Source organism: Gallus gallus, chromosome 4 (genome assembly GCF_016699485.2).
Source record: "Gallus gallus isolate bGalGal1 chromosome 4, bGalGal1.mat.broiler.GRCg7b, whole genome shotgun sequence".
NCBI classification, from domain to species: Eukaryota; Metazoa; Chordata; class Aves; order Galliformes; family Phasianidae; genus Gallus; species Gallus gallus.
In genome coordinates, this window is record NC_052535.1 from 85,292,172 (window position 1) to 85,318,269 (window position 26,098).

At 49.7% G+C, this 26,098-nt stretch overlaps 2 protein-coding genes, 1 long non-coding RNA gene and 1 pseudogene across 7 annotated transcripts; all 4 read left to right on the plus strand.

Moving 5' to 3' along the window:
* LOC112532335 overlaps nucleotides 1–26,098 on the plus strand; it is a 44,901-nt pseudogene that overhangs the window by 14,848 nt on the left and 3,955 nt on the right.
* On the plus strand, nucleotides 559–4,689 carry LOC107049158 (T-cell surface glycoprotein CD8 alpha chain-like). 3 transcript variants are annotated; one of them, XM_015301375.3, is made up of 5 exons: nucleotides 559–672; nucleotides 1,142–1,516; nucleotides 3,033–3,125; nucleotides 3,778–3,894; nucleotides 4,058–4,689. In XM_015301375.3, the coding sequence occupies exons 1-5, from the start codon at nucleotides 627–629 to the stop codon at nucleotides 4,162–4,164; spliced, it is 738 nt and encodes a 245-aa protein (XP_015156861.3). In that variant the 5' UTR covers nucleotides 559–626; the 3' UTR covers nucleotides 4,165–4,689. The 3 variants fall into 3 exon arrangements, with proteins under 3 accessions (XP_015156861.3, XP_040556252.1, XP_040556253.1); XM_040700318.2 differs by having other exon boundaries at nucleotides 644–1,516; XM_040700319.2 differs by lacking the exon at nucleotides 3,033–3,125 and having other exon boundaries at nucleotides 644–1,516.
* LOC121113237 lies at nucleotides 11,850–13,135 on the plus strand. Its single transcript, XR_005859952.1, has 3 exons — nucleotides 11,850–12,217; nucleotides 12,375–12,491; nucleotides 12,956–13,135. It is a non-coding gene; the product is annotated as an uncharacterized LOC121113237 (long non-coding RNA).
* LOC100857206 (T-cell surface glycoprotein CD8 alpha chain-like) lies at nucleotides 15,423–25,481 on the plus strand. Of its 3 annotated transcripts, XM_040700354.2 has the most exons (7): nucleotides 15,430–16,005; nucleotides 16,452–16,820; nucleotides 17,416–17,508; nucleotides 17,919–17,999; nucleotides 18,160–18,276; nucleotides 24,320–24,436; nucleotides 25,159–25,481. In XM_040700354.2, exons 1-7 carry the CDS (start codon nucleotides 15,960–15,962, stop codon nucleotides 25,173–25,175), a joined length of 840 nt encoding a protein of 279 aa, XP_040556288.1. In that variant the 5' UTR covers nucleotides 15,430–15,959; the 3' UTR covers nucleotides 25,176–25,481. The 3 variants fall into 3 exon arrangements, with proteins under 3 accessions (XP_040556290.1, XP_040556288.1, XP_040556289.1); XM_040700356.2 differs by lacking the exons at nucleotides 24,320–24,436; nucleotides 25,159–25,481 and adding an exon at nucleotides 19,641–21,304 and having other exon boundaries at nucleotides 15,423–16,005; XM_040700355.2 differs by lacking the exon at nucleotides 17,416–17,508 and having other exon boundaries at nucleotides 15,432–16,005; nucleotides 25,159–25,480.

Genomic DNA, 26,098 nt, shown 5'->3' on the forward strand with positions numbered 1-26,098 from the left:
GGCTGTCTTGGTGGGTATCATACCACAGAGCTCCTACCTTGCACACAGCAGCTTCTGCACAGAAACTTCAAAGAAGAGATGCAGAGAAGAGCTGAGCTGCAGAACTCAGCTACATGTCAGCAATGCATGGACTCAGACATAAGAGGCAGATGGACAGATGCTGTACAACATTCCCAGGTCTTCTTTAAACTTTACATTGAATAAAATAAAATACAGTGAAATACAATCTCTCCTAAGGAATACAACATGTTGTCCATGACTATGGCCCCAGTCCTGTCCTTGTTTTCTGCAGATCTGCATGTGAAGTGGGTGGGAAACATCAGTCTGAGCTGATTCACCGAATGTCTAGAAGGAGCACTGTCAGTCTGAATCTCAGCTGAAGATACTGCAGCAAAATCCATGAGGCATCATTAAAAACAACACTATCACAAAAAACAAGCCCAAGTTCTGGATCACAAATGAAGTGTTGCAGAAATCTTTTCTCACTCTGTTTCACCTCAGAGGCTGAACACAGACTCTTCACAGAAGAGGGTCCAGATGACATCACATCCTCTCCTATAAGTTACGCTGCCTCCAAAGTTCAGTGACAAAGATCACTCGCGCTCCGCTGCATCGCCCCGAGGACAATGGCCGGGTCTCCTGCACTGCTCCTCCTGCTCAGCCTGGGGCTCTGTGAGTATGGAAGCGGGAAGGATGGAATTCAGGGGTGCTCAGTGACTGCGCAGGGAAGCGGGAGCAGTGAAACTGCAGCGTGATATGCAACAGGAACAGAGCCTGTTCAGACAGGCGTTGTTGGAGGGGATGAGGAAGGGGAGAGAGGGGGCATGAGACAGTTGTTAGCGGTGAATCACCTGGCAAATAAGCTGGGAAATGGCCGTAGCCCTGAGAAGGCAGCTGGAGGGCTACTCTGAAGGGCAGAATCCATCTCGCGAGCCTGGCATTCTCAATGCTGAGTCCCCAGGGACTCCAGCACAGCACCCAAGCGTGCTGGACGCCGAGGCCCTCCCTCCGCATTCACCCTCAACTCAGGTGCCTGCCTGCCACACACCGCACTGCACCGGCAGGGAAGAGCCCTGCCCAAAGGCCCTGGGAGCTCTTCACGAGCAGCACCTGAGTGCACATGGACATCTTCTGCCCACAGGCTGCACCGATGGCCAGGGACAGAGGGATGCAGTGGCGGACAGGTTCCTCAACAGGAATATGAAGCATCCCCAGGAGGGACAGCAACTGGAGCTGGAGTGCCCGCCTTATGACAGGGATAAACCTATCTTCTGGATACGTCTAGATAAGTTTGGGAACATCCACTTTCTCGTCTCCAGTACCCCTGTTTCCGTCCAGGGGATGGCATTCTATGGGAGTAAGGGAACATCTTCACAGTTTGATACATGGTGGAGAGGCAACACCAATCTGCTGGTGGTAAAGAACTTCACAACCCAGGATGAGGGGACCTATTTCTGCATCAGCTACACCAACCAGGTGCTGCACTTCAGCTCTGGACAACCCACTTTCTTCCCAGGTGAGCAGCTGGGGCTCTGTGAGTATGGATGAGGGTTTATGGGGCACCTGTGCCCGGAGGAAGGAGGACAATGGCTGAAGGCATTTCCCTTGCACCACGTCCAAAAAACTGGGCAAAGTAAACCGTGGGGAAAGAAAGGGCAAACCCAAAGGATGGAATTCAGGGCTGCTCAGTGACTGCAGGGCAACAGGAGCGGTGGGACTGCGGTGCAATACACAGCAGGAACAGAGCCTGTGAATACAGGTGTTGCTGGAGGAGATGGGGAAGGGGAGAGAGGGGACAATTAGAAGTTGTTAGTGAGGGAAATTCAGCACAGCACAGTGAGGGAACTTCAGCACAGCACTTCAGCACAGTACCTGCAGTACTCAAGGTGAGGCCTTACCACTGCCAAGTACGGGCACAGGGTTACTTCCCTAGTTCTGTTCACCACACAATTCCTCATACAAGCCAGGATGCCATTGGCCTTCTTGGCCACCTGGGCACACTGCTGGCTCATATTTAGCTGACTGTCCATCAGTACACCAAGGTCCCTTTCCATAAGGCAGCTTCCTAGCCATTCCTCCCTATAGGCTTTATAGGGTTGTCTGGGGTGGTTGTGATCAAAATGCAGGACCAGACACTAGGACCTATTGAAACTCATACATTTTGCCTTGGCCCATTCATCCAGCCTATCCAGGTCCCTTTGTAGTGCCCCTCTTCCTTCAGGCAGATCAACACTCCCTCTCAACATGGTGTCATCGGCTAACTTACTGAGGGTACACTCAATCCCCTCATCAAGATCATTAATAATGATGTCAAATAGAAGACTCCCCAGTACCGAGCCCCGGGGGACACTGCTTGGGACCGGCTGCCAACTGGATTTAACTCCACGGTCCACAACCCTTTGGGCCCAGCCATCGAGCCAGTGTTTCACCCAGCAGAGCATACACCCATACACACCATGGGCAGCCAGCTCCTACATAAGAATGTTGTGGGGGAAAGGCGGCCCATCGCCCACACTCCCCATGGCCCTGCTTCTTTGCCCAAGCTGTCTCATCACACAGGCACTGCTCCTCCTCAGAGAGGCTCTCTGCTCAACCCCTTCACTTGTGGTACTGGTCCTGCCCAAACACACAGGAGGTCATGCAGCCCAGCAGCACCTCCCCATCCCATCAGCACCTCTCAGGGATGACAGTTACAAAGTCCGCAGCCACCCCTGCCTTCCTCACCTCACATGGACCTCTACATTCTGACAGCACCCATATGCTTACAGCACCTCAAAAAGAAACTCAGAAATCCCCTTGGCTCTCAGGACGTGTTTTATAACAGTGATAACAAAGAGCTCACACATACTGATGGGGCTGATAAGAAATTAGGAGCCCAAATCCTTCTGTTTCCAGGGCTGGGCAGCACCTGAAAGCATCGCTGTTCAAAACAGACTCTATAATAGTTCTTCCTCTGCTGGCTGCATCCTGGCACAGAAACAAGGAAGCTCTTCTGTTGTACCTCTCTGTATTCACTTATTTCTTCTTTCCAGTCACAACTAAAGAAGCACCCACCACACTTGCAACCACCACCCAGAGCAGCCAGGCCACCAAGAAGGACAATTCACAACAGAGTCCAGATGCAGGTAACTCAGCTGCGGGGAGGCTGGAGCTCTGCCAGCAGTGCTGCTCTGCCTGGAACAGCATGAATTAAGGGCTGTGCTGACTGCAGGCATTTTGGGATGTGAGGACAAGAGATAATGTTCATCTTTCTCAGGGACGTGCCAATGAGGGGTGAAACCACCTAAAGAGCTCAGAATTTCTGAGGATGCTAGATAGAAATTCTGAGCCCACAGCCCTCAGGTTTCATGGCTGGGCACCTCAGCTGTGCAAGCTGATCTCATATCAGTGTCAGGGTATCAAAGTACAAAATGGGCCCTACAGAGCCCCCCCTGCGCTGGCCACAGGCTTATATATATCCTGGCAGGAGTGGGAGAAGGCTATTTTGTTGTATCTCACTGCCCTTAAACCATTTTTCCATCCACTCACAACAACAGCAGAGCACATCACACTCAGTGATTCACACGGAGCAGCCAGGGTCACCACAAAAAACAGCTCACAGCAGGGCCGAGATGCAGGTAACCCAGCTGTGGCGAGACAGGGGCTCTGCCAGCAGTGCTGCTTTGATCAGAAGTGGCAAACTTAATGTCCGTGCTGGCTACAGGCATTTCAGGATGCAGGCAGATGTCTCCTGCTGCTGGGCCTTTCCTCTTTCCTCTCTCTCCTTTCATCCTGCAGGAACAAACAGCAAGAATACACTGCATTTCTGCTATGATGTGGTCATGCGGGTTAACCTGGCTGGTGCCTGCCTCCTGCTCCTCACTGCCATAACCATCACCACCAGGCACTGCCAAAGTAAGTCCCACCCTGACACCCTGCAGAGGTTCCTGGAGCCTCACACCACAGAGCACAGCCTGCTGCTCCAGGGCAATGGGCTCTCTGCTTATTGCCCTCCAGGACGCAGGGAATGCTGAAGGACCGCTCTTAAAACAATTTCCCATACGTTCCTCATTTCTAGGTTGGATCAATATTTCTCAATCTATTCTGCACTCTCAGACAATAACTGAAAACTTAGAAACTTCATTCCATCAGACTGTATTGCCTCTACCATCCCGAAATACATAAATCAGGGATGGAAGAAGCAGAACCCAAAGCACTGTGTAATAACAGGAGAAACATGCTTTAGTACGGGTCTTGCAAGTGTCCAAATGCCAACACTCGCAGCAGCAGCTTGAGCTACAGCCAAACTACCTCCCACCTCCTGTTGAAACAAAGCTTACGATTGGAGAGGAAATTCTGAAACTTTCACTCAGCTTTCAGTTTTGCCTTACCAAAGAGATCACATCTTAGAAATGCGCAAAAGAGATGGATGATCAAATCCAACCACGTCTCACACTCCACCGTCACTTGGCGGACCAAGCTCACCGTAAGCAAGCAGCGCTGCATCGCTGCTCAGCAGAAGGCACACAGGCATCCTCCTCAAGCACCGCACTGATCCCATCAGCAACACACACAGCTGCCCTGATGGAGCGCGGGCATTTGGCTGATCCTTCTCTGCCCATTCATCAATCACACCCAAAACTCTGCTCTCAGACCCCAACCCACATCTCACTTCTGAAGTCTTCCCAATTAAACACTTCTAATTCTTAACGCTCACAGTGTGTCCTATGCTTTCACTCAAAGTTATCATGGGGACAGAGGGACCGAACATGCTACAACCAACACCACGATCGCTTCAAAATAAAAGAAACCCACTCCCAACTATATTGACATATAATTGTCTGTCTGGCCAGGGATCCATGGTGGGAAGTCTCTCCCAGCTTTTCCAAATGAAATCAACACAGCAAGCACTGAGATCATTCATCTCAAACTCACGTCCTCCTGAGCCCATTCCAAAACCTGTCAGACTCCCTTTTCCCCACAAGATTTGGTCTATGCTCTCCACAGCCATATCTCATTCATTCATTCATTGATGAAAATTAATTAAATACAGACCAATTTCAACACAGCCTTTACTAATAATAAACCATGATGCCCTGTTTTTAAGGGCAAGAAGAACCTCTACACCTGAAAGCTCATCTCTCTTTCCCAACTCTCTCAGGGGCACTAACAGGGATGCTGATGGTTGCTGCTCGGCAGGTGAGGACTCAGCATTATAAGCGGATGCCAGACATCACAGTTTAACCTTGGCTGACCGTAGTTACTTCACTCCAGAAGGCTCCACACTGGCTTTTCTTTACAGCCCAAAATGACTGAGGCCCAATTAAATGAGCCCAGGGATAACCACACAGTTTGGGCCCATTTCCTCACAAAACAGCACTTCCATCAGACAGCGGTGCCTGCTTTCGGGCACCCAGGATCAGGGGGCACATTGGCAAAAGAGGAATACAACAACACATCACAATCAACAGCAGAGCCAGCAAATAACAACAGAAGACAAAGAACACCAGCCCAGGGAAACTGTCGTTACTGTATGTGCAAAGCTGCAGGAAGCCCAGCACTTACCAATGTGTGAGTGGTCACCTGGAGGCAGCAGCAACAGCCCCCAGTGTTACGGCATATGAGGGTTACTTAAGGCAGGGCGGAAGTCCCTGTGGTTGTAGAACAAAAGGACAAGAATTTAAACTCAAGAAAAATAAGTCTGCATGAGTCTGGGACATGAGGGTGTACTGATGGCTACCACAGCACAGACCTCCTGCCTTGCACACAGCGGTTTCTGCAGAGAAAGTATAAAGAAGAAATGTGGAGAACAGCTGAGCTGAGCTGAGCACTCAGGTACGTCTCAGCAATGCATGGACCCTGAGATGACAAGCGCACATGGATCAATCTGAAAATAGATCAAAAATATACTAAAATAAAACCTCCTGCATAAAACACAACTTGCAGCCCATCTCAATGGCACGGGACGTGCAAGTGCAGACATGATGATAGTGCCCCAAATGGCTGTGAGACTGTAGTTTGTGGCAGCTGATTTGATTTCAAGGATGAACATTGTCAGTCTGAATCTCAGCTGAAGACACTGCAGCAGGAAAATCGCTGAGGCACCATTAAAAATGATGCTATCATGATAAATGAGTCCAAGTTCTGAATCACAAATGAAGTGCCGCAGAAATCATTCTCTTTTGAAGAACACCTCTTCACAGAAGAGGGTCCAGATGACATCACATCCTCTCCTATAAGTTAAGCTGCCTCCAAAGTTCAGTGAGAAAGATCAGCCGCGCTCCGCTGCACCGCCCCGAGGATGATGGCCGGGTCTCCTGCACTGCTCCTCCTGCTCAGCCTGGGGCTCTGTGAGTATGGAAGCGCGCTTATTGGGAACCTGTGCCGGGAGGAAGGAGAACAGTGGATGAAGGCATTCCCCTTGCACCACAGCCAAGAAACAGGGCAAAAGAAACCAAAGGGAAAGAAGGGGAATACCAAAAGGACAGAATTGAGACTGCTCGGTGACTGTGTAGGGAAGCAGGAATGGAAGGACTGTAGCGCAATACGCAGCAGGAACAGAGCCTGTTCAGACAGGTGTTGCTGGAGGGGATGGAGCAATGGAGAGAGGGGGCGTGAGGCAGCTGTTAGTGGGGAATCACATGGCAAAGAAGCTGGGAAATGGCAGCAGCCCCGAGAAGGCAGCTGAAGGGCTGCTCTGAAGGGCAGCATCCAACTCGAGAGCCCAGCGCTCTAAGCACTGAGTCCCCAGGGACTCCAGCAAAGCAAAGCATGCTGGATGTCTTGGGCCTCCCTCCGCATTCACCCTCACAGCCCAGCTGCCTGCCACACATCGCTGCACACCTTTGGGGAAGAGCCCTGTCCAAAGGCCCAGGCAGCTCATCACCAGCAGCCCCTCAGCACACATGGCCAACTTCTGCCCACAGGCTGCACTGGTGCCCAGGGACAGGGGAACACGATGGAGGCCAGGTTCCTCAACAGGAATATGAAGCACCTCTAGGAAGGGCAGCAGCTAGAGCTCGAGTGCCTGAATTAAATTCGTAACAGTGGTGTCTCCTGCATCCAACAGGACAAGGATGGGAAGCTTCACTTCATTGTCTACATTTCCATGTTTTCCCGGACCACTTTCCAAGGGAACAAGGGAGCATCTTCACAATTTGAGGGGTCAAAGCAAGGCAGCTCCTATCGGATGGTGGTGAAGAACTTCAGGGCAGAAGATGAGGAAACCTACTTCAGCGTCAAGTACATTAACCAGGTGCTGCACTTCAGCTCGGGACAACCCGCTTTCTTCCCAGGTCAGCAACAGCTTCACCCACCTTGCTCACACCCAGCACCTCTGCCCGTGCCTTTTCAATCTGGCCCATCGCCCACACTCCCCATGGCCCTGCTTCTTTGCCCAAGCCATCTCATCACACAGGCACTGCTCCTCCTCATAGACCCTCCCTGCCCATCAGCTCTGCTCGTGGTACCGGCCCTGCCCAAACACGGAGGTGGTTCCCCTTCCCTCCCCTTCCCTCAGCACCTCTCAGGGATAAGAGTTACAAAGTATGCAGCCACTTCCTTCTTCTCAAAGTATCTCAAAAGAAAAATAAAATAATCCCTGATTTCTCTGGACAAGTTTCCTAAGTCTGATTACAAAAAGCTCATGCATTCCAAGGGTGCTGATAAGAAACTAGGAACTCACTTCCTCCTTTTCCATGGCTGGTAGTGTGTCAGAGCATCACACTTCAAAACAGGCTCTATGAAGTCCTCCCTGTCCTGTCCATCTCTGGGCTAGGCTGGGTGAATGCTCTAATGTTCTCTCTCTGTATTCATCCATTTCCCCTTCCAGTCACATCAGCAGCACCCACCACACCCACTGCCACCACCCAGATCCACCAGGTCACCAAGAAGGACACCACACAACAAAGCCTGTATCCAGATAACTCAACACTGGGGAGGCAGGGGTTGTCCTAGCAGAAAAAGCATCACCATCACGCACTGCCAAAGTAAGTCGCACCCCGACACCCTGCAAAGGCTCCCGAAGCCTCACACCACAGAGCACAGCCCGCTCCTCCAGGGGATTGGGCTCTCTGCCTGTTGCCCTCACACAGCCACTGCGTATCCAGAACACGGGGAAAGCAAAAGGTCTTCTGCTTGAAATTCCTATCCATATTTTCCCCATCTCCAGTTTCAACATCAGAAGTATTTATCAAATTCTACAATTTCAGAGAATTGAATATAAACAGTGAAACCTTATTCCAACAATTTGCATGGCCTCTAACATCCTGAAATCTGTATATTAGAGTTGGAAGAAGCAGAACCCAAAGCACTGTGAAATAACAGGAGAAACATGCCTCACTATGGGTCTTGCAAGTGTCCAAATGCCAACACTTACAGCAGCAGCTTGAACTATAGCCAAACTACCTCCTTAATTACACATATTCAGAGGCTACTATGCTGAAAGCTTTTAGGCTATACCTCTGGGAAGGCAACAGGTGTGGACACAATTTCATGTATTTAATTTTATCTCAGAAAGTAGCCAGTGCAAAGGTATGTTTGAGTGCCAGCATTTCTCTTTTCCCCCCTCCTGTTGAAACAAAGCTTGCAATTGGAGAGGAAATTCTGAAACTCACTCAGCTCTCAGTTTCCCCTTACCAAAGAGATCACATCTTAGAAACGCACAAAGGAGATGACTGATCAAAACCAACCATGTCTCACACTCCGTTGTCACTTGCAGGACCAAGCTCACTGTAAGCAAGCAGTGCTGCATCGCTGCTCAGCAGAAGGCACACAGGCATCCTCCTCAAGCACCACATGGATCCCATCAGCAACACACACAGCTGCCCTGATGGAGCGCGGGCATTTAGCTGATCCTTCTCTGCCTACCCATCAATCACACCCAAAACTCAGCTCTCAGACCCCAACCTACCTCTCACTCCTGAGGCCTTCCCAATGAAACACTTCAAATTTTTAATGCTCACAATGTGATCTTTGGCTTCACGCACAGTTTTCGTAGGGGCAGAGGGACTGAACAAGCTACAACCAACATCATTATTGCTTCAAGATAAAAGAAATCAAATCCCAACTATATTGACATATAATTGTCTGTCTGACCAGGGATCCGTGGAGGGAAATCTCTCCCAGCTTTTCCAAATGAAATCAACACAGCAAGCACTGAGATCATTCATCTCAAACTCACGTCCTCCTGAGCCCATTCCAAAACCTGTCAGACTTCCTTTTCCCCACATGATTTGGTCTATGCTCTCCACAGCCATATCACATTCATTCATTGATTGAATGAAAATTAATTAAATACTGACCAATTTCAACACAGCCTTTACTAATAGTAAACCACGATGCCCTGTTTTTAAGGGCAAGAACAACCTCTACACCTGAAAGCTCTTCTCTCTTTCCCAACTTTCTCAGGGGCACTAACAGTGATGCTGATGGTTGCTGCTCAGCAGGTGAGGACTCAGCATGATAAGTGGATGTCAGACATCGCAGTTTAACCTTGGCTGACCTTAGTTACGCCATTCCAGGTTTCCCACTGGCTTTCCTTACTCACCAAACTGCATTCAGGCCCAATCAAATGAGCCCAGGGTAACCACACAGTTTGGGCCCATTTCCTCACAAAACAGCACTTCCATCAGACAGCGGTGCCTGCTTTCGGGCACCCAGGAACAGGGGGCACATTTGCAAAAGAGGAATACAACAACACATCACAATCAACAGCAGAGCCAGCAAATAACAACAGAAGACAAAGAACACCAGCCCAGGGAAACTGTCGTTACTGTATGTGCAAAGCTGCAGGAAGCTTAGCACTTACCAACGGGTGAGTGGTCACCTGGAGGCAGCAGCAAGGGCCCTCACTGTTGCAGCATATAAGGGTTATTTTTGGCAGGGCGGAAGTCCCTGTGGTTGTAGAACAAAAAGATAAGAACTTAAACTAACCAAATAAGTCTGCATGAGTCTGGGACATGGGGCTGCAGGGATGGCTACCACAGCACAGACCTCCTGCTTTGCACACAGCGGTTTCTGCACAGAGAGTATAAAGAAGAAATGTGGAGAACAGCTGAGCTGAAGCACTCAGCTACATCTCAGCAACGCATGAACCCTGACATGACAAGTGCACATGGATCAATCTGAAAATAGATCAAAAATATACTAAAATAAAACCTCCAGCATAAAACACAGCCTGCAGTCCATATCAATGACACGAGACTTATTCTTGTTATCTGCAAATGTGGACATGATGAGAGTGCCCCAAATGGCTGTGAGACTGCAGTTTGGGGCAGCTGATCTGATTTCAGGCAGGACCACTGTCAGCCTGAATCTCAACTGAAGACACTGCAGCAAAATTGATGAGGCACCGTTAAAAACGACGCTATCGCAATAAATGAGACCATGTTCAGGATCACAAATGAAGTGCTGCAGAAATCATTCTTTTCTGAACAACACCTCTTCACAGAAGAGGGTCCTGATGACATCACATCCTCTCCTATAAGTTACGCTGCCTCCAAAGTTCAGTGAGAAAGATCACCCGCGCTCCGCTGCACCGACCTGAGGATGATGGCCGGGTCTCCTGCACTGCTCCTCCTGCTCAGCCTGGGGCTCTGTGAGTATGGAAGCACGCTTATTGGGAACCTGTGCCGGGAGGAAGGAGAACAATGGGTTGCAGGCATACCCCTTGCACCACAGCCAAGAAACAGGGCAAAAGAAACCAAGGGGAAAGAAGGGGAATACCAAAAGGACAGAATTGAGGCTGCTCAATGACTGTACAGGGAAGCAGGAGCAGTGGGATTGCAGCGCAATACGCAGCAGGAACAGAACCTGTTCAGACAGGTGTTGCTGGAGGGGAAGGGGAAGGGGAGAGAGGGGGCATGAATAGTTGTCAGAGGGGAATCAACTGGCAGAGAAGCTGGGAAATGGCAGCAGCCCCGAGAAGGCAGCTGAAGGGCTGCTCTGAAGGGCAGCATCTATCTCGAGAGCCCGGCGCTCTCAATGCTGAGTCCCAGGGACTCCAGCACAGCACCCAAGCATGCTGGATGCCAAGGCCCTCCCTCCGCATTCTCCCTCACAGCCTAGCTGCCTGCCTGCCATGCACTGCACTGACAGGGAAGAGCCCTGCCCAAAGGCCCTGGGAGCTCTTCCTGAGCAGCACCTGGGCACACATAGCCGACTTCTGCCCACAGGGTGCACCCGTGCCCAGGGACACAGGTACGCGATGGCAGTCAGGTTCCTCAACAGGAGTATGAAGCACCCCAAAGAGGGACAGCGGCTGGAGCTGGAGTGTGTGAATAACAACAGTGACAATGGGGTCTCCTGGATCCGCCTGGATAAGGATGGCAACCTTCACTTCATTGTGTACATTACCAAGTTTTCCTCAACCACTTTCCAAGGGAACAAGGGAGCATCTTCACAATTTGAGGGGTCAAAGCAAGGCAGCTCCTATCGGCTGGTCGTGAAGAACTTCAGGGCACGGGACCAGGGGATCTATTTCTGCACTGCCAACAGCAACCAGGTGCTGCACTTCAGCTCTGGACAACGCACCTTCTTCCCAGGTCAGCAACAGCTTCACCCACCTCGCTCACGCCCAGATACCCTGCCCGTGCCTTCTCAGTGCAGCCCATCACCCACACTCTCCATGGCCCTGCTTCTTTGCCCAAGCCGTCTCATCACACAGGCACTGCTCCTCCTCATAGACCCTCCCGGCCCACCAGCTCCGCTCGTGGTATCGATCCTGCCCAAACTCACGGGTGGTCGCGCAGCTTCTCAGGGATGAGAGTTACAAAGACTGCAGCCACCACCTCCTTTTCCTCACCTCACATTATTCTCGAATCTCCTGACAACCTCCAAATGCTTGCAGCATCTCAAAAAGAAAATCACATTCCATGTGGTGGTTGGCCTGTGGACAGAAAAAGTTCCCAGGTTGCCCAAAACATAGTTCGTAGTAGGAAAGATCTCCAAGTGTGCTGCCAAGGATTTAGGAACCCTAAGCCTTCTATTTCCATGGTTGGGCAGTCTTTTGCTGCATCATTTTTCAAAATGGGACCTACAAACTCCCCCTGTGTTGCCTGTGTCCTAGGAGGAGTGGGAGAAAATGGTTTTATTTTACTTTGCTGTATTCATCCATTTCTCCTTCCAGTCCCAACAACAACAGCGGCACGCATCACACTCAAAGCAGTCTCACTCAGTGCCACTACCCAGAGCAGTCAGGTCACCACGAAGAACATCTCCTGGCACAGCCCGGATCCAGGTAACCCAGCTGTGGGGAGGCAGGGGCTCTGCCAGCAGTGCTGCTTTCATCAGAAGTGGCAAACTTAATGTCTGTTCGGACTACAGCCCATTCAAGACACAGGGAGATGTCTGCTGCTGGACCTTTCCTCTTTCCTCACTCTCCTTTCTTTCTGAAGGAAGAAGCAAGGAGAACATGCCCAATTTCTACTGTAAATCAGTCATGTGGGTTAACCTGCTTTGTGCCTGCCTCCTGCTCCTCACTGCCATAACCATCACCATCACGCACTGCCAAAGTAAGTACCAGGGAAGATTCATTAGCTGCATTAAGATCTGCAGAAAGCAGCACTAATACTGAAACTGAAATTGTTGCACAACATCCACATTTTCTGCATAACTCTGGCTCAACATTGTAATTCACTAAAAGCAATCAACAGTACTGATAGAGAAGCAAAGTGGAGGTGAGTATCATAAAGGTAGATCGATCCTGAAAGGCCCTATGTCAGTGTACAGCAAAGACACAGTGCCTTTAACAGACTCTGCCTTAAGGCAGAACTTGGTGTTCTTCATTGTTGACAAACCACCATTTCAAATGCATGATTGTAATTTAAGAGTAAATTCAGAAACCTTCATTGATACTTTGGATTCCTCCTTACTAAACAGACCTGATGTTCCCATGCTAACAGCAGGAAGCATCAGCAGCGCTGAAATAAACACAGCCACGTGTCACACGCGCTGACCACAAGCCCATCCCGTGCAGGACCAAGCTCACCGTAAGCAAGCAGTGCTGCGTCGCTGCTCAGCAGAAGGCACACAGGTGTCCTCCTCAAGCACCGCACGGATCCCATCAGCAACACACACAGCTGCCCTGATGCTGCGCGGGCATTTGGCTGCTCCTCCTGTGCTGCCCACCAGCACTGCACACCTCCCGCGGCCTGACATGTGCTCAATTCCCAAGTCTTCACTACAAGCTGGATGTAACTTCTTTTTCTTTCATTGCATAGCTTAGTTTAAATACTTATTGACGTTACTGACATCTCACCAAAGCTTTTCAGAGTAAAATAATTGCCACTGGGACAGTCTTACTTGTTCTTAGATGTTACTAAACTAGAAGGATTGGCCTTAGGCTGTGCCAGGGAAGATTCAGTTTGGATGGCAGAAAATAATTCCTCTCCAAGAAAGTGGACAGGCGTGGGAACAGGCTGCCCAAGGACGTGGTGTACTCACTGAAACTAGAGGCGTTCCAGAAAGGCTTAGATGTTGTACTGAGAGATGTGGTTTTGTGGGAATATTGGTGATAGTGGAACGGTTGGATTAGATGACCTTGGAGGAGGTCGTTTCCAACCATGGAGATTCTTACGATTCTACACAAAGGAGAAACTGCTTTGTGCTAAGAGATATATAAACACAGGATCCAGGAAAGGAAGATCCCTGCCCCAGATGATTTGTCACTTCGGAGATGAGAGATGGAGACTCAGGAGCAGAGTGGTTTCATCTGATCACACACAGATGTCTCCATCAGAGCTAAACTTACCTGGGTCCCTCTCCAGCCAATGAAGCATGTCCCTGCTGGGAAGGGATGCACAACAGCCCCTTACTGCTCTCTGTCTCCACTGACAACAACCTTTCATCTTGTCTTAAAGACATATATTCATTAACAGACTCTCAAAGGCAGCAGAAAGGAGCAATTCCCCCAAAAGCACCCACTATGACACAGTGTAGTCACCAGCATTCTACATGACATGAAGGGCAATGTCAGAAGATGAAGGGCCTGGAGGTATCTTTGTTGTAGTGATGCCTCACAACCACACTCAGCAAATAACAATCTGAATATGAAAAGCAGCCTTCTGAACAGTGACTCGGGGTCCAGGGCCTGAGGACTTCACAGCAGGTGGTGGCCTTGTGTGGAAACCAGCTCCATCCTTGAGCCACGAGGACCAAGAGGAAGGGCAACCCTGTGTTTAGGAGGGGAACTTCTGGGTACCTGTTAGGCAGCTGGGAAGAACCCACAGTAGAATCACACTGTCACAGGGAGAAAGGAGGGAAGAAAGCTGTCCAAACAGACAGGCAATAGGCTTTCCTGGGTTATCCGGCAATCCAACTGTAGAAGTTCTCCCAACACATCTCTGAACACGAGATGCTGTTGGTAGGCAACCATGCTTCATGGCAGGGTGAGAATCCAATCCCCAGAAACATGCAAGCAACCCCATCTGCCAACAGCTCCCCTTCCAGTCCCATCATTCTGAACCACAGAAATCAGAAATTTTCCCACTCTGGTCACAGTCCCGGTATAAGTCAGAAGCAGATCGCTTCAGCACCTCACAAAACGTGGGACAACGTCAGCCATCCACAAGGCACGCCCATCAGTTCAGCTCCTGACCCCATCGCAAAAGCAGCAAGGATTCTGCTTTGGTTGAGGAGAGTAAACTGACCACACAAAGAGCCAACACAAGCAGCATAACTTATGTGTCATGCTGGGAAAAGGATGGAGGTCGAGGAGTCCACGGCTCAAACGTGCTTGATGGGATTTCAAGACAAAGGTTCTTGTTATGCTCTTTAATAGAATGACCCTCTGACCCTCTCTTCTTCTTGAAACACATCTGCACAACTTTATGAAGACATCACATGTCTAACAGCCTCATAATACCTTCTGTTTCACAGATCTCAGCAGGCCTCACTTTGGCTTTCCTCACTCACCACAGTGCTTGGAGGCCCAATGAGATGAGCCACGTTCCCAGACAATTTCGGCTCATATTCTCACACAACAGAGGTTCCCTCAGTCACACATGCAGGGCTTCTTAACATCCAGGGGCTGCTGTTGCAAAGGTAATAGAACAACCGCTCACACGTTATCAAAATATAGCAGGAAAGCCAGGAAATCCCCCAAAGAGAAGCAGCAAATAACATCAGCCTGGTGGAACTGTTGTGACTGTAGGTGCAAAGCTGCGGGAAAAAAAAAAAATTCTTAGCAATCTGTGAGGTCACTTACAGACAGCAGGCAGACCTCAGAGTATTAAAGCAGGTACAGACGGATGGTTGTTTTTTCCTTTAGAAAGGGCGGAAGTCCCCGTGGTTGAAGAAGAAAACCACAAGGATATTAATAAACATATAAACTCGGCATACCACTGGGACATGGGGCTGCCTTGATGAGTGTCATGACACAGAGCTCCTGCCTTGCACACAGCGGCTTCTGCAGACAAACTACAAAAAAGAGATGCAGAGAACCGCTGAGCTGCAGAACTCAGCTACATGTCAGCAATGCATGGACTTGGAGATAAGAGGCAGGCAGATAGATGCTGTAAAACTTTGCCAGCTCATCTATAACATTTAAATTAAACAAAATAAAAAACACAAAGAGATGAAGCCTCCCTTATGAAATACAACATGTTGTCTCTGCCATGGCTCTAGTCTTGTCCTTGTTTTCAGCACATCTGTACATGAAGCGAGTGGGAAACATCAGTCCGAGCTGATTCACCCAATGCCTAGAAGGACCACTGTGAGTCTGAATCTCAGCTGAAGATACTGCAACAGCAAAATCCATGAGGCACCATTAAAAACAACGCTATCATGATATACGAGCCCAAGTTCTGCATCACAAATGAAGTGCTGTAGAAACCTTTTCTCACTGCTTCACCTCAGAGGCTGAACACGGACTCTTCACAGAAGAGGGTCCTGATGACATCACATCCTCTCCTATAAGTTACGCTGCCTCCAAAGTTCAGTGACAAAGATCACCCGCGCTCCACTGCACCGCCCCAAGGACGATGGCCGGGTCTCCTGCACTGCTCCTCCTGCTCAGCCTGGGGCTCTGTGAGTATGGAAGCGGGAAGGATGGAATTCAGGGCTGCTCAGTGAGTGCGCAGGGAAGCGGGAACGGTGGGACTGCAGGGTGATACGCAGCAGGAACAGAGCCTGTTCAGAGAGGTTTTGCTGGAGGGGATGGGGCAGGGGAGAGAGGAGGCATGAGGCAGTTGTTAGGGGGGAAAAAAACTCTGGAAAAGCTGGGAAATGGCTGCAGCCCCCAGAGGCAGCATTTATCTCGAGAGCCTGGAGCTCTCAATGCTGAGTCCCCAGGGACTCCAGCACAGCACCCAAGCGTGCTGGACGCCGAGGCCCTCACTCCGCATTCACCCTCACAGCCCGGCTGCCTGCCCGCCACGCACCACACTAAACTGGGCAAGATTCATCCCTGCTGAAGGCCCCAGGAGCTCTTCCCGAGCAGCACCTGAGGGGACATGGCGGACTTCTGCCCACAGGCTGCACCAGCACCCAGGCACAGAAGAACATGATGGAGGCCAGGTTCCTAGACAGGAATATGAAGAACCCCCAAGAGGGACAGCGGCTGGAGCTGGAATGCCTGCACTACGAGAGAAACAGACCCGTCTTCTGGATCCGCCTGGACAAGAGTGAGAACCTTCACTTCATTGCCTACAGTACCCATTCTTATTCCACCACATTGCAGGAGGGTGAGAAAACATCTCCAAACTTTGTGGCATTATGGAGAGGGAACTCCTATCGACTAGTCGTGAAGTCCTTCAGGGCACAGGACGAGGGGATCTATTACTGCATCAACTACATCAACCCAGTGCTGCACTTCAGCTCGGGACAACCCGCCTTCTTCCCAGGTCAGCAACAGCTTCACCCACCTCGCTCACGCCCAGATCCCCTGCCCGTGCCTTCTCAATCCAGCCCATCACCCACACTCCCCATGGCCCTGCTTCTTTGCCCAAGCCGTCTCATCACACAGGCACTGCTCCTCCTCAGAGAGCCTCCCCATCCACCAGCTCTGCTCGCGGTACCAACCCTGCCCAAACACACAGGAGGTCGTGCAGCCCAGCAGCACCTCCCCATCCCATCAGCACCTCGCAGGGATGAGAGTTACAAAGTGCCCAGCCACCCCAGCCTTTCTCACCTCACCTGGACATCTATATTCTGACAGCCCCCATATGCTTGCAGCACCTCAAAAAGAAACTCAGGAATCCCTGTGACTCTCAGGATGTGTTTTATAACAGTGATAACAAAGAGCTCACACATACTGATGGGGCTGATAAGAAATTAGGAGCCCAAATCCTTCTGTTTCCAGGGCTGGGCAGCACCTGAAAGCAGCACTGTTCATAGCAGACCCTATAAAAGTTCTTCCTCTGCTGGCTGCGTCCTGGCATGTATATGAGGAAGCTCTTCTGTTGTACCTCTCTGTATTCCCTTATTTCTTCTTTCCAGTCGCAACTACAGCAGCACCCACCACACCTGCAGCCACCACCCCCAGCAGCCAGGCCACCAAGAAGGACAACTCACAACAGGGCCTGGATGCAGGTAACCCAGCTGCAGGGAAGCAGGAGCTCTGCCAGCAGTGCTGCCTTGCCTGGAACAGCATGAATTAAAGGCTGTGCTGACTGCAGGCATTTTGGGATGTGAGGACAAGAGATAATGTTCATATTTCCCAGAGAGGTGTCACTGAGGGGATAAAACCACCTAAAGAGCTCAGAATTTCTGAGGATGCTAGATAGAAATTCTGAGCCCACAGCCCTCAGGTTTCATGGCTGCGCAACTCAGTAATGAAAGCAGACCTCATATCAGAGTGTCAGGGCATCACAGTTGAAAATGGGCCCTATGAAGTCCCCCCTATTCTGGTCATAGTTTCATCTATGCCCTGGCAGGATAGGGATAAGGCTGTTCTGTTGTATCTCACTGTATTCATCCACTTTTCCATCCATCAACAACAGCTGAACACATCACACCCGCAGCCACCATCCAGAGCAGCCAGGTCACCACAAAGGACAACTCACAACAGGACCAAGATGCAGGTAAACCAGCTGTGGGGATGTAGGGGCTCTGCCAGCAGTGTTGCTTTGATCAGAAGAGGCCAAATTAATGTCTGTGCTGACTACAGGCATTTCAGGATGCAGACAAATGACTCCCGGTGCTGAGATTTTCCTCTTTCTTCTCTCTCCTTTCTTCCTGTAGGAACAAGCAATGAGAACGCACTGCATTTCTGCTATGATGTGGTCATCTGGGTTAACCTGGCTGGTGCCTGCCTCCTGCTCCTCACTGCCATAACCATCACCATCACGCACTGCCAAAGTAAGTCCCACCCTGACACCCTGCACAGGTTCCTGGAGCCTCACACCACAGAGCACAGCCCGCTCCTCCAGGGGAATGGGCTCTCTCCCTATTGCCCTCACACAGCCATTCCATATCCAGGACACAGGGAATACTGAAGGACCCCTCCTAAGACTCTCTTCCTGATTTTCCGCATCACTAGGTTTAGATTCAGAAAACTTTATCACATTCTACGCTGTCAGACTAGAAACTATTAACAGGCAATGTCATTGTAAACAGAAATTATAAACAGACAAGGAATTACAGACTGCATTGGCTCTGCCATCCTGAAATCTGGTCGAAATTGACAAAATCCAAAACGTTACTCAACAATTTATTTTGGCCTTTTCATGCTGATCTACGTTACCAGTGAAGATCCATTAGCTACATTAATTTCTGCCACAAGCAGCACTAATGCTGAAGCAGAGGCTGTTACACAACATCAGCCTGGGAAGTATGTGCGGACACTGTCTGCATGCGTAGAGAGACGATCTGGAAAGCCAAGGCACAGACAGAGCTGAACATGCCTAGGGGTGTGAAAAATAACAAGGAGGGGTCCTACAGGTACATAGGCACAAGGAGACAGACCTTGAGCACCACTAAGATGATCAGAGGACTGGACCTCCTCTCCTATAAAGAAAGGTTGAGGGAATTCGTCTTGTTTAGCTTGGAGAAAGAAGGCTCTGGGGAGACCGCATTGTATCGTTCCAATAACTGAAGGCAGTATAAACAAGAGGGGATACGCCTGTTTACAAAGGTGGATAGTGATAAGGCAAGGGGGAATGGTCATAAACTGAGACAGGGAGGTTTCGTTTAGATATTAGGAAGAACTTTTTCACACAGAGGGTGATGACACACTGGAACAGGTTGCCCGAGGAGGTTGTGGATGCCCCATCCCTGGAGGCATTCAAGCCAGGCTGCATGTGGCTCCGGGCAGCCTGGTCTGGTGGTTGGCAACCCTGCACATCTCAGGGGGCTTGAAACTAGATGGTCATTGTGGTCCTTTTCAAACCAAGAAACAGAAGCGACAAAGATGCAAAATGGGGAAGAGTATCATAACGGGAGATCGATCCTGAAAGGCTCTATGTCAGCTTACAGCCACCACAGTGCCTTTAAAAGACCCTGCCTTAAGGCAGAACTCGGTATTCTTCTTCATTGTTGTCAAACCTCCATTTCAAAAGCAAGATTGTGATTTAAGAGTATATTCAGAAATCTTCACTGATACTTGGGATTCCTCCTTGCTAAACAGACCAGACGTTCCCATGCTAACAGCAGGAAGCATCAGCAGTGCTGAAATAAACACAGCCATGCGTCACACACGCTCACCACAAGCCCATCCCTTGCAGGACCAAGCTCACCGTAAGCAAGCAGTGCTGCGTCGCTGCTCAGCAGAAGGCACACAGGCGTCCTCAACAAGCACCGCACGGATCCCATCAGCAACACACACAGCTGCCCTGATGCAGCGCGGGCATTTGGCTGCTCCTCCTCTGCTGCCCTATCTCCATGAGGGCAGGGAGACTGAACATGCCACCACCTTCCCCACTAGTGTTTCAAAAGAAGAAAAGTACCCATTGAAAAGGCCATCCCAAACTCTGCTGAAATAACTTCCTGTCTGACCAGGGTCCATAATTGTATTTCTCTACAGCCCCTTTCCACCTGAAATCTCCTCAGCAGGCAGCAAGAAAATTAATTCTTAACTCACCTCCTGCTGGGCCACGTTCCTCAGTTTGTCAGCCTCTATATTCCCCACAGGATTTTGTCCCTTCCTATATGCACGTCCCCTTCCTTTATTCTATGTCATAAATAAACCAAATACAGACCAGTATCTCTACAGACTCCATGTACATCAACCCACATTGTACTTAAATGCTGTATTTCAGGGCCGGGAGGGCCTGCAGAGCTGAAACTTCATCTCTCAACATGTCAAAATGCATAAAATCATTTGCCATAACCTGAGCCGCTCACTGTTTGTTTCATTGGGAATGCTGCTATGGCTTGAAACACAGCACAGGTGCGTTGGTTTACGCCTCGAAGACGTATGTTTAACTTACTTCAATGAGAGGCCATGTCCACCAGAAGCATGAAATCTGTGATGCGCTCTCAGCCTCGCTTTCTGACACAAATGTTCCTTTTGATCCCAGAAATGATTTCATTTTGCAAATCCTAAAACTGCCTCGCGTTTTACCATCACTTACACACCTTACTTTATAAAGGTAAACAATGTCTCCATAATCAGCATCCGTACGTGTCAGGAATGCCTGGAAGTGGTGATGGTTCAGTCCCCTGGGCTTCATGAAATTCACACCTTCCATGACAACTGACGTGACAGTACCCATCTTTAAAGCTTTTCTGCATATATTGCCCTGATGTACCATGCACAGATGTTTCATCAGACCTGAGTTCCTGGAAGCAATTCCATTCTCTTCTATGCATTCTATAAGCCCCCCCCTTTAGACCAACCACTGCCTGGGCACCATCAGTAGCTCTACCAGAAGCATCAACAAAGCTTAAATAAAATCATTTCAATGCCATTTCCACTGCTTCGTCCACATCAAAAGATTTCTTTCTGCCTTTTGAGGGTACCAAGGAAGCCATTTCTTCAGTGACATGATACTTCTTATCAATACCTTCCATGAAAAAGGAAGTTGAGTCATATCTGTAGCGTCAGTCATTTCATCTGTCGCCAAAGGATAACTTCTGAAATTAGCAGCTTTCCTCTCCAACTTTCTTGCCACAGATTTGTCCATTTCTTCAGACCACCTGGCAATGGTGGAGTGACACCAACTGATTTGAGAAAAGTCCCTGTTTTAATCAGGGCAGATTGCATCTCTGATGCTGTCTGTGCGTTGCTCAACAAACTCACCACCAGCAGACGGCTTTGCTGCTTCTGCCATCAGATTTGCCACCACATCACTGGCCTTTATCGCCAAGTCCATCCGGGGTGTAACTCAACAGCAGTAACGCAGTTTTACCTCAACAAAACAGTACCCATCTGTCCATTTTTCACTGAACACTTCTCCTTCAACCACACATTTTCGTTCGTTTGAGGCTTCTGTTATCTCTTGAGAAGACATTAGGAAGGCTGAAATGTTACTAGGGGTAATTAGTTCTTCTCAGTCACCCAGTGGCACACATGGGTAACACACCCAGGTTTTGATGGGACTGAGTGTGTGGTCGGTGCCAGAGGTGGAGATAGCACAGCACTGTGCCCTGCCCATGTCCTGCTTGAGCTGATGCAGTGCCAATCGCATGCCACTGTGTGGCTGTGTCAGTGATGGATACACATACAGGGCCAGGCTGCTCAGCCACTGCCAGAGCTGCTGCATGAGCCTGTTTAGACAAGTGTTGCTGGAGAGCATCGGGAAGGGCAGAGGGGGCATGAGGCAGTTGTTAGTGGGGAATCACCTGGCAAAGAAGCTAGGAAATGGCCACAGCCCCAAGAAGGCATCTAAAGTGCTGCTCTGAAGGGAAGCATCCATCTCGAGAGCCCAGCACTCTCAACGCTGAGTCCTCATGGACTCCAGCACAGCACCCAAGTGTAGGGAGGATAACCAAGGGATGCAGTGCTGGTCAGGTTCCTCAGCAGGAGCATCATACAGCCCCAGGAGGGACAGCGGCTGCAGCTGGACTGCTGGAGAAACAAAACCTCCTGGAAAGTATCCTGGATTCGCCTGGACAGGAGTGGAAACCTTCACTTCATTCTCTGCAGTTATGGTACAAACAGCACCGCATTTAATGGAGGTAAGAGAACACCCCCGCACTTTGAGGCATCATGGAGAGTCAGCACCTCTGACTGGCAGTGAAATCCTTCAGGGCAGAAGATGAGGGGATCTATTTCTGCATCAGTTGCATCACCCCGGTGTTGCACTTCAGCTCTGGACAACCCACCTTCTTCCCAGGTCAGCAACAGCTGCTCCCACCTCGCTTACACCCAGCACCCCTGCCCGTGCCTTCTCAATCCAGCCCATCACCCACACTCCCCATGGCCCTGCTTCTTTGCCCAAGCTGTCTCATCACACAGGCACTGCTCCTCCTCATAGAGGCTCCCTGCTCACCCGCTTCATTTGTGGTACCGACGCTGCCCAAACACAATGGCCCTACAAAGTCCCCCCATGTCCTGCAACGGCTGAACAAAAGCTCATCTGTTTTAACTCTATGTATCCACACACTTCTTCCTAGCAGTCGCATCAAGAGCTTCACCCACCACACTCACTGCCTACAACCAGAGCAGCCAGGTCACCAAGAAGGACATCTCCCAGCACAGCCCAGGCCCAGGTAACCCAGCTGAGGGGAGGCAGGGGCTCTGCCAGCAGTGCTGCTTTGCTCTCATGAGCCTAAATTAAGGCCTGATCTCACTGACGTGGGGAGAATTGGTTCTCAGGAGCCACCATCATCCAATTGAAGGCCAACTAGGGAATCAGGCCTGGTCAGCATGGGTTCATGAATGGTAAATCCTGTTTGACAAATCTGGCTTCATTCTATACCAAGGGAATCCACTTAGTGGATGAAGGTAAGGCTGCCAGTGTGGTCTACCTGGACTTCTTTCAAGCTTTTGACACTGTCCCCTACAACATCCTCGTGCAGAAACTGGCTGCCCACAGTTTGGATGGACATATGCTCTGCTGGGTGAAGCACTGGCTGGATGTTCAGGCCTAAAGAGTTGTGATCAATGGAGTTAAATCCAGTTGGTGGCCAGTCATGAGAGTTGTCCCCCAGAGCTCAGTACTCAGGCCAATCCTATTCAACATCTTTAGTAACGATCTTGATGATAGGATTGAGAGCACGCTCATTAAGTTTGCAGATGACACTATGTTGAGAATAAACTTTGATTTGCCAGACGGGAAAAAGGCACTACAGGGAGAACTGGATAGACTGGATAGATGGGCCGAGGTAAACTGTATGAGTCTCAATAGGATCATGTGTTGGGTCCTGCATTTTGGTCACAACCACCTCAGGCAACCGCACAGGCTTGGGAAAGAGCGGCTGGAAAGTTGCCTGATGGAAAGAGATCTTTGTGTATGGATGGACAGTCGGCTGAATACGAGCCACCAGTGTGCCCAGGTATCCCGGCTTGTATCAGGAACAGTGTGGAGAGCAGGACTAGGGAAGAAATCCTGCCCCTGTACTCAGCACTGGTGAGGCTGCACCTCAAAAACAGTGGTCAGTTTGGGGCACCTCAGTACAGAAAGGACATTGAGTTGCTGGACCAGGGCCAAAGAAGAGCAACAAAGCTTGTGAAGGGCTTGGAGAATGTGCCCTGTGAGGAGCGACTGAAGGAACTGGGGCTGTTTAGTCTGGGGAAGAGGAGGCTGAGGGGAGACCTTATTGCCCTCTTCAAATTCCTGAAAGGTGATTGCAGTGAGAGCAGGGTTGGTCCCTTCTCACTGGTGACAGGCGACAGGACGAGGGGAATAGGACTCAAGTTGCGCCAAGGGAGGTTTTGGTTGGATATGAGGAAAAACTACAGAAAGGGTTCTTAAGCACTGGAACAGGCTCCCCAGGGAGGTGGCTGAGACACCATCCCAGGACGTGTTTAAAAACTGTTTGGATGGGGAGCTCAGGGACATGATTGTTGTTGGTTGGTGTAGTTTGGTCAGGTTGAGGTTGTTGTGATGATCTTGTAGGTCTTTTTCAACCTGAGCAAGTCTATGATTCAACGATTCTATGATCCCATGATCCCATCATTCAACTTATGTTTTGTCCCACATGGGGGACCTAAAAGTCACAAGCATGCCAGATTATGTGCCACACCAAAGCAAGTCTTCTGGCTACATGGCCTCCCTCAGCTCCCCAGCACAATGCCAACACCAGCAGTCCACAGTTGGGGATGCCACCAGCAGACATCCCTGGTCCCCACCTCTCTTGCTGCCCTATGGAAGACCTCTCCTCACCTACAACTACCGCCAGCCTTGCTCAGAGCCACACAGCTCCCTTTGCTCCAGGACCTCCCAATTGCACTGCCAGAGCTGGACATAACCCCAGACAGCAGCCAGGTCTTTCCTCGTTCTCTCCTTTCTTCCTGCAGGAACAAGCAAGGAAATAACACAGAATTCCATCTGTAATGTTTTCCTCTGGGTTCGAGTGGCTGGCACCTGCTTCCTGATCCTCACTACCATAACCATCACCATCATGCACTGCCAAAGTAAGCTGCACCCTGACACCCTGCAGAGCCTCACACCACAGCCTGCTGCTCCAGGGCAACGGGCTCTCTGCCTAAGGCCCTCACGCAGCCATTGTGTATCTAGGACACAGGGAATGCTGAAGGACCAATCTGAAAATGCTTTTCCAGATTTTCCTCATCTCTAGTTTTATCTTTCAGAAATATTTAATACATTCTGCACTGTTAGACAATAACTGAAAACACTGAAACCTGGTTTTACCAGGCTGCATTGCCTCTACCAACCTGAAATCCATAAATCAGGGTTGGAAGAAGCAGAACCCAAAGCACTGTGAAATAACAGGAGAAACATGCCTCACTATGGGTCTTGCAAGTGTCCAAATGCCAACACATGCAACAGCACACTGAGCTACAGCCAAACTACCTCCTTAATTACACATATTCGGAGGCTGCTATGCTGAAAGCAGTGAGGCTACACCTCTGGGAAGGCAAAAGGTGTGGACACAATTTCATGTCTGAAATCTTCAATTTGATCTGAAAAAGTAGCCAGGGCAAAGGTATGCTTGAGTGCCAGCATTTCTCTTTTTCCCACTCCTGTTGAAACAAAGCTTGCGATTGGAGAGGAAATTCTGAAACTTTCACTTAGTTCTCAGTTCTTCCTTACCAAAGAGATCACATGATAGAAATGCACACAGGAGATGGATGATCAAAACCAACCGCGTCTCACACTCCGTTGTCACTTGCAGGACCAAGCTCACCGTAAGCAAGCAGCGCTGCATCGCTGCTCAGCAGAAGGCACACAGGCGTCGTCCTCAAGCACCGCACGGATCCCATCAGCAACACGCACAGCTGCCCTGACAGAGCGTGGGCATCAGGCTGATCCTTCACTGCCTACCCATCAATCTCACACAAAACTCAGCTCTCAGACCCCAACCCACATCTCACTCCTGAGGCCTTCCCAATTAAACGCTTCTAATCCTTAACGCTCACAGTGTGTTCTTTGGTTTCACTCACAGTTTTCATGGGGACAGAGGGACCGAACATGCTACAACCAACATCACTCATGTTTCAAAAAAAAAAGAAATCCACACGCAATTATACTGACATAAAATTGTCTGTCTGACCAGGGATCCACGGAGGGAAATCACTCCCAGCTTTTCCAAACTTTTCCAGCTTTTCCAACACAGCAAGCATCGAGATCATTCATCTCAAACTCACGTCCTCTTGAGCCCATTCCAAAACCTGTCAGACTCCCTTTCCCCCCACATGATTTGGTCCATGCTCTCCAAAACCATGTCTTGTTCATTCATTGTTTTTCGGAAATAAATTAAATACAGAACAATTTCTAAATATAGAACAATTTCACCACAGTAAAGGTGATAATTGATAATAAGCTGTGATGCCTCTGTTTTTAAGGGCAGGAAGAACCTCGACACCTGAGAGCTCATCTCTCTTTCCCAACACTCTCGGTTGCACTAACAGTGATGCTGATGGTTGCTGCTCCGCAATTGAGGACTCAGCAGGAATTTGTATAAGTGCACCTGAAACATCACAGTCTAACCTTGGCTGACCTTAGTTACCCCATTTTAGAAAGTTTCACAGCAGCTGACCTTACACACCAAAATGCATTCAGGCCCAATCATGAGCCCAGGGATAACCACACAGTTTGGGCCCATTTCCTCACAA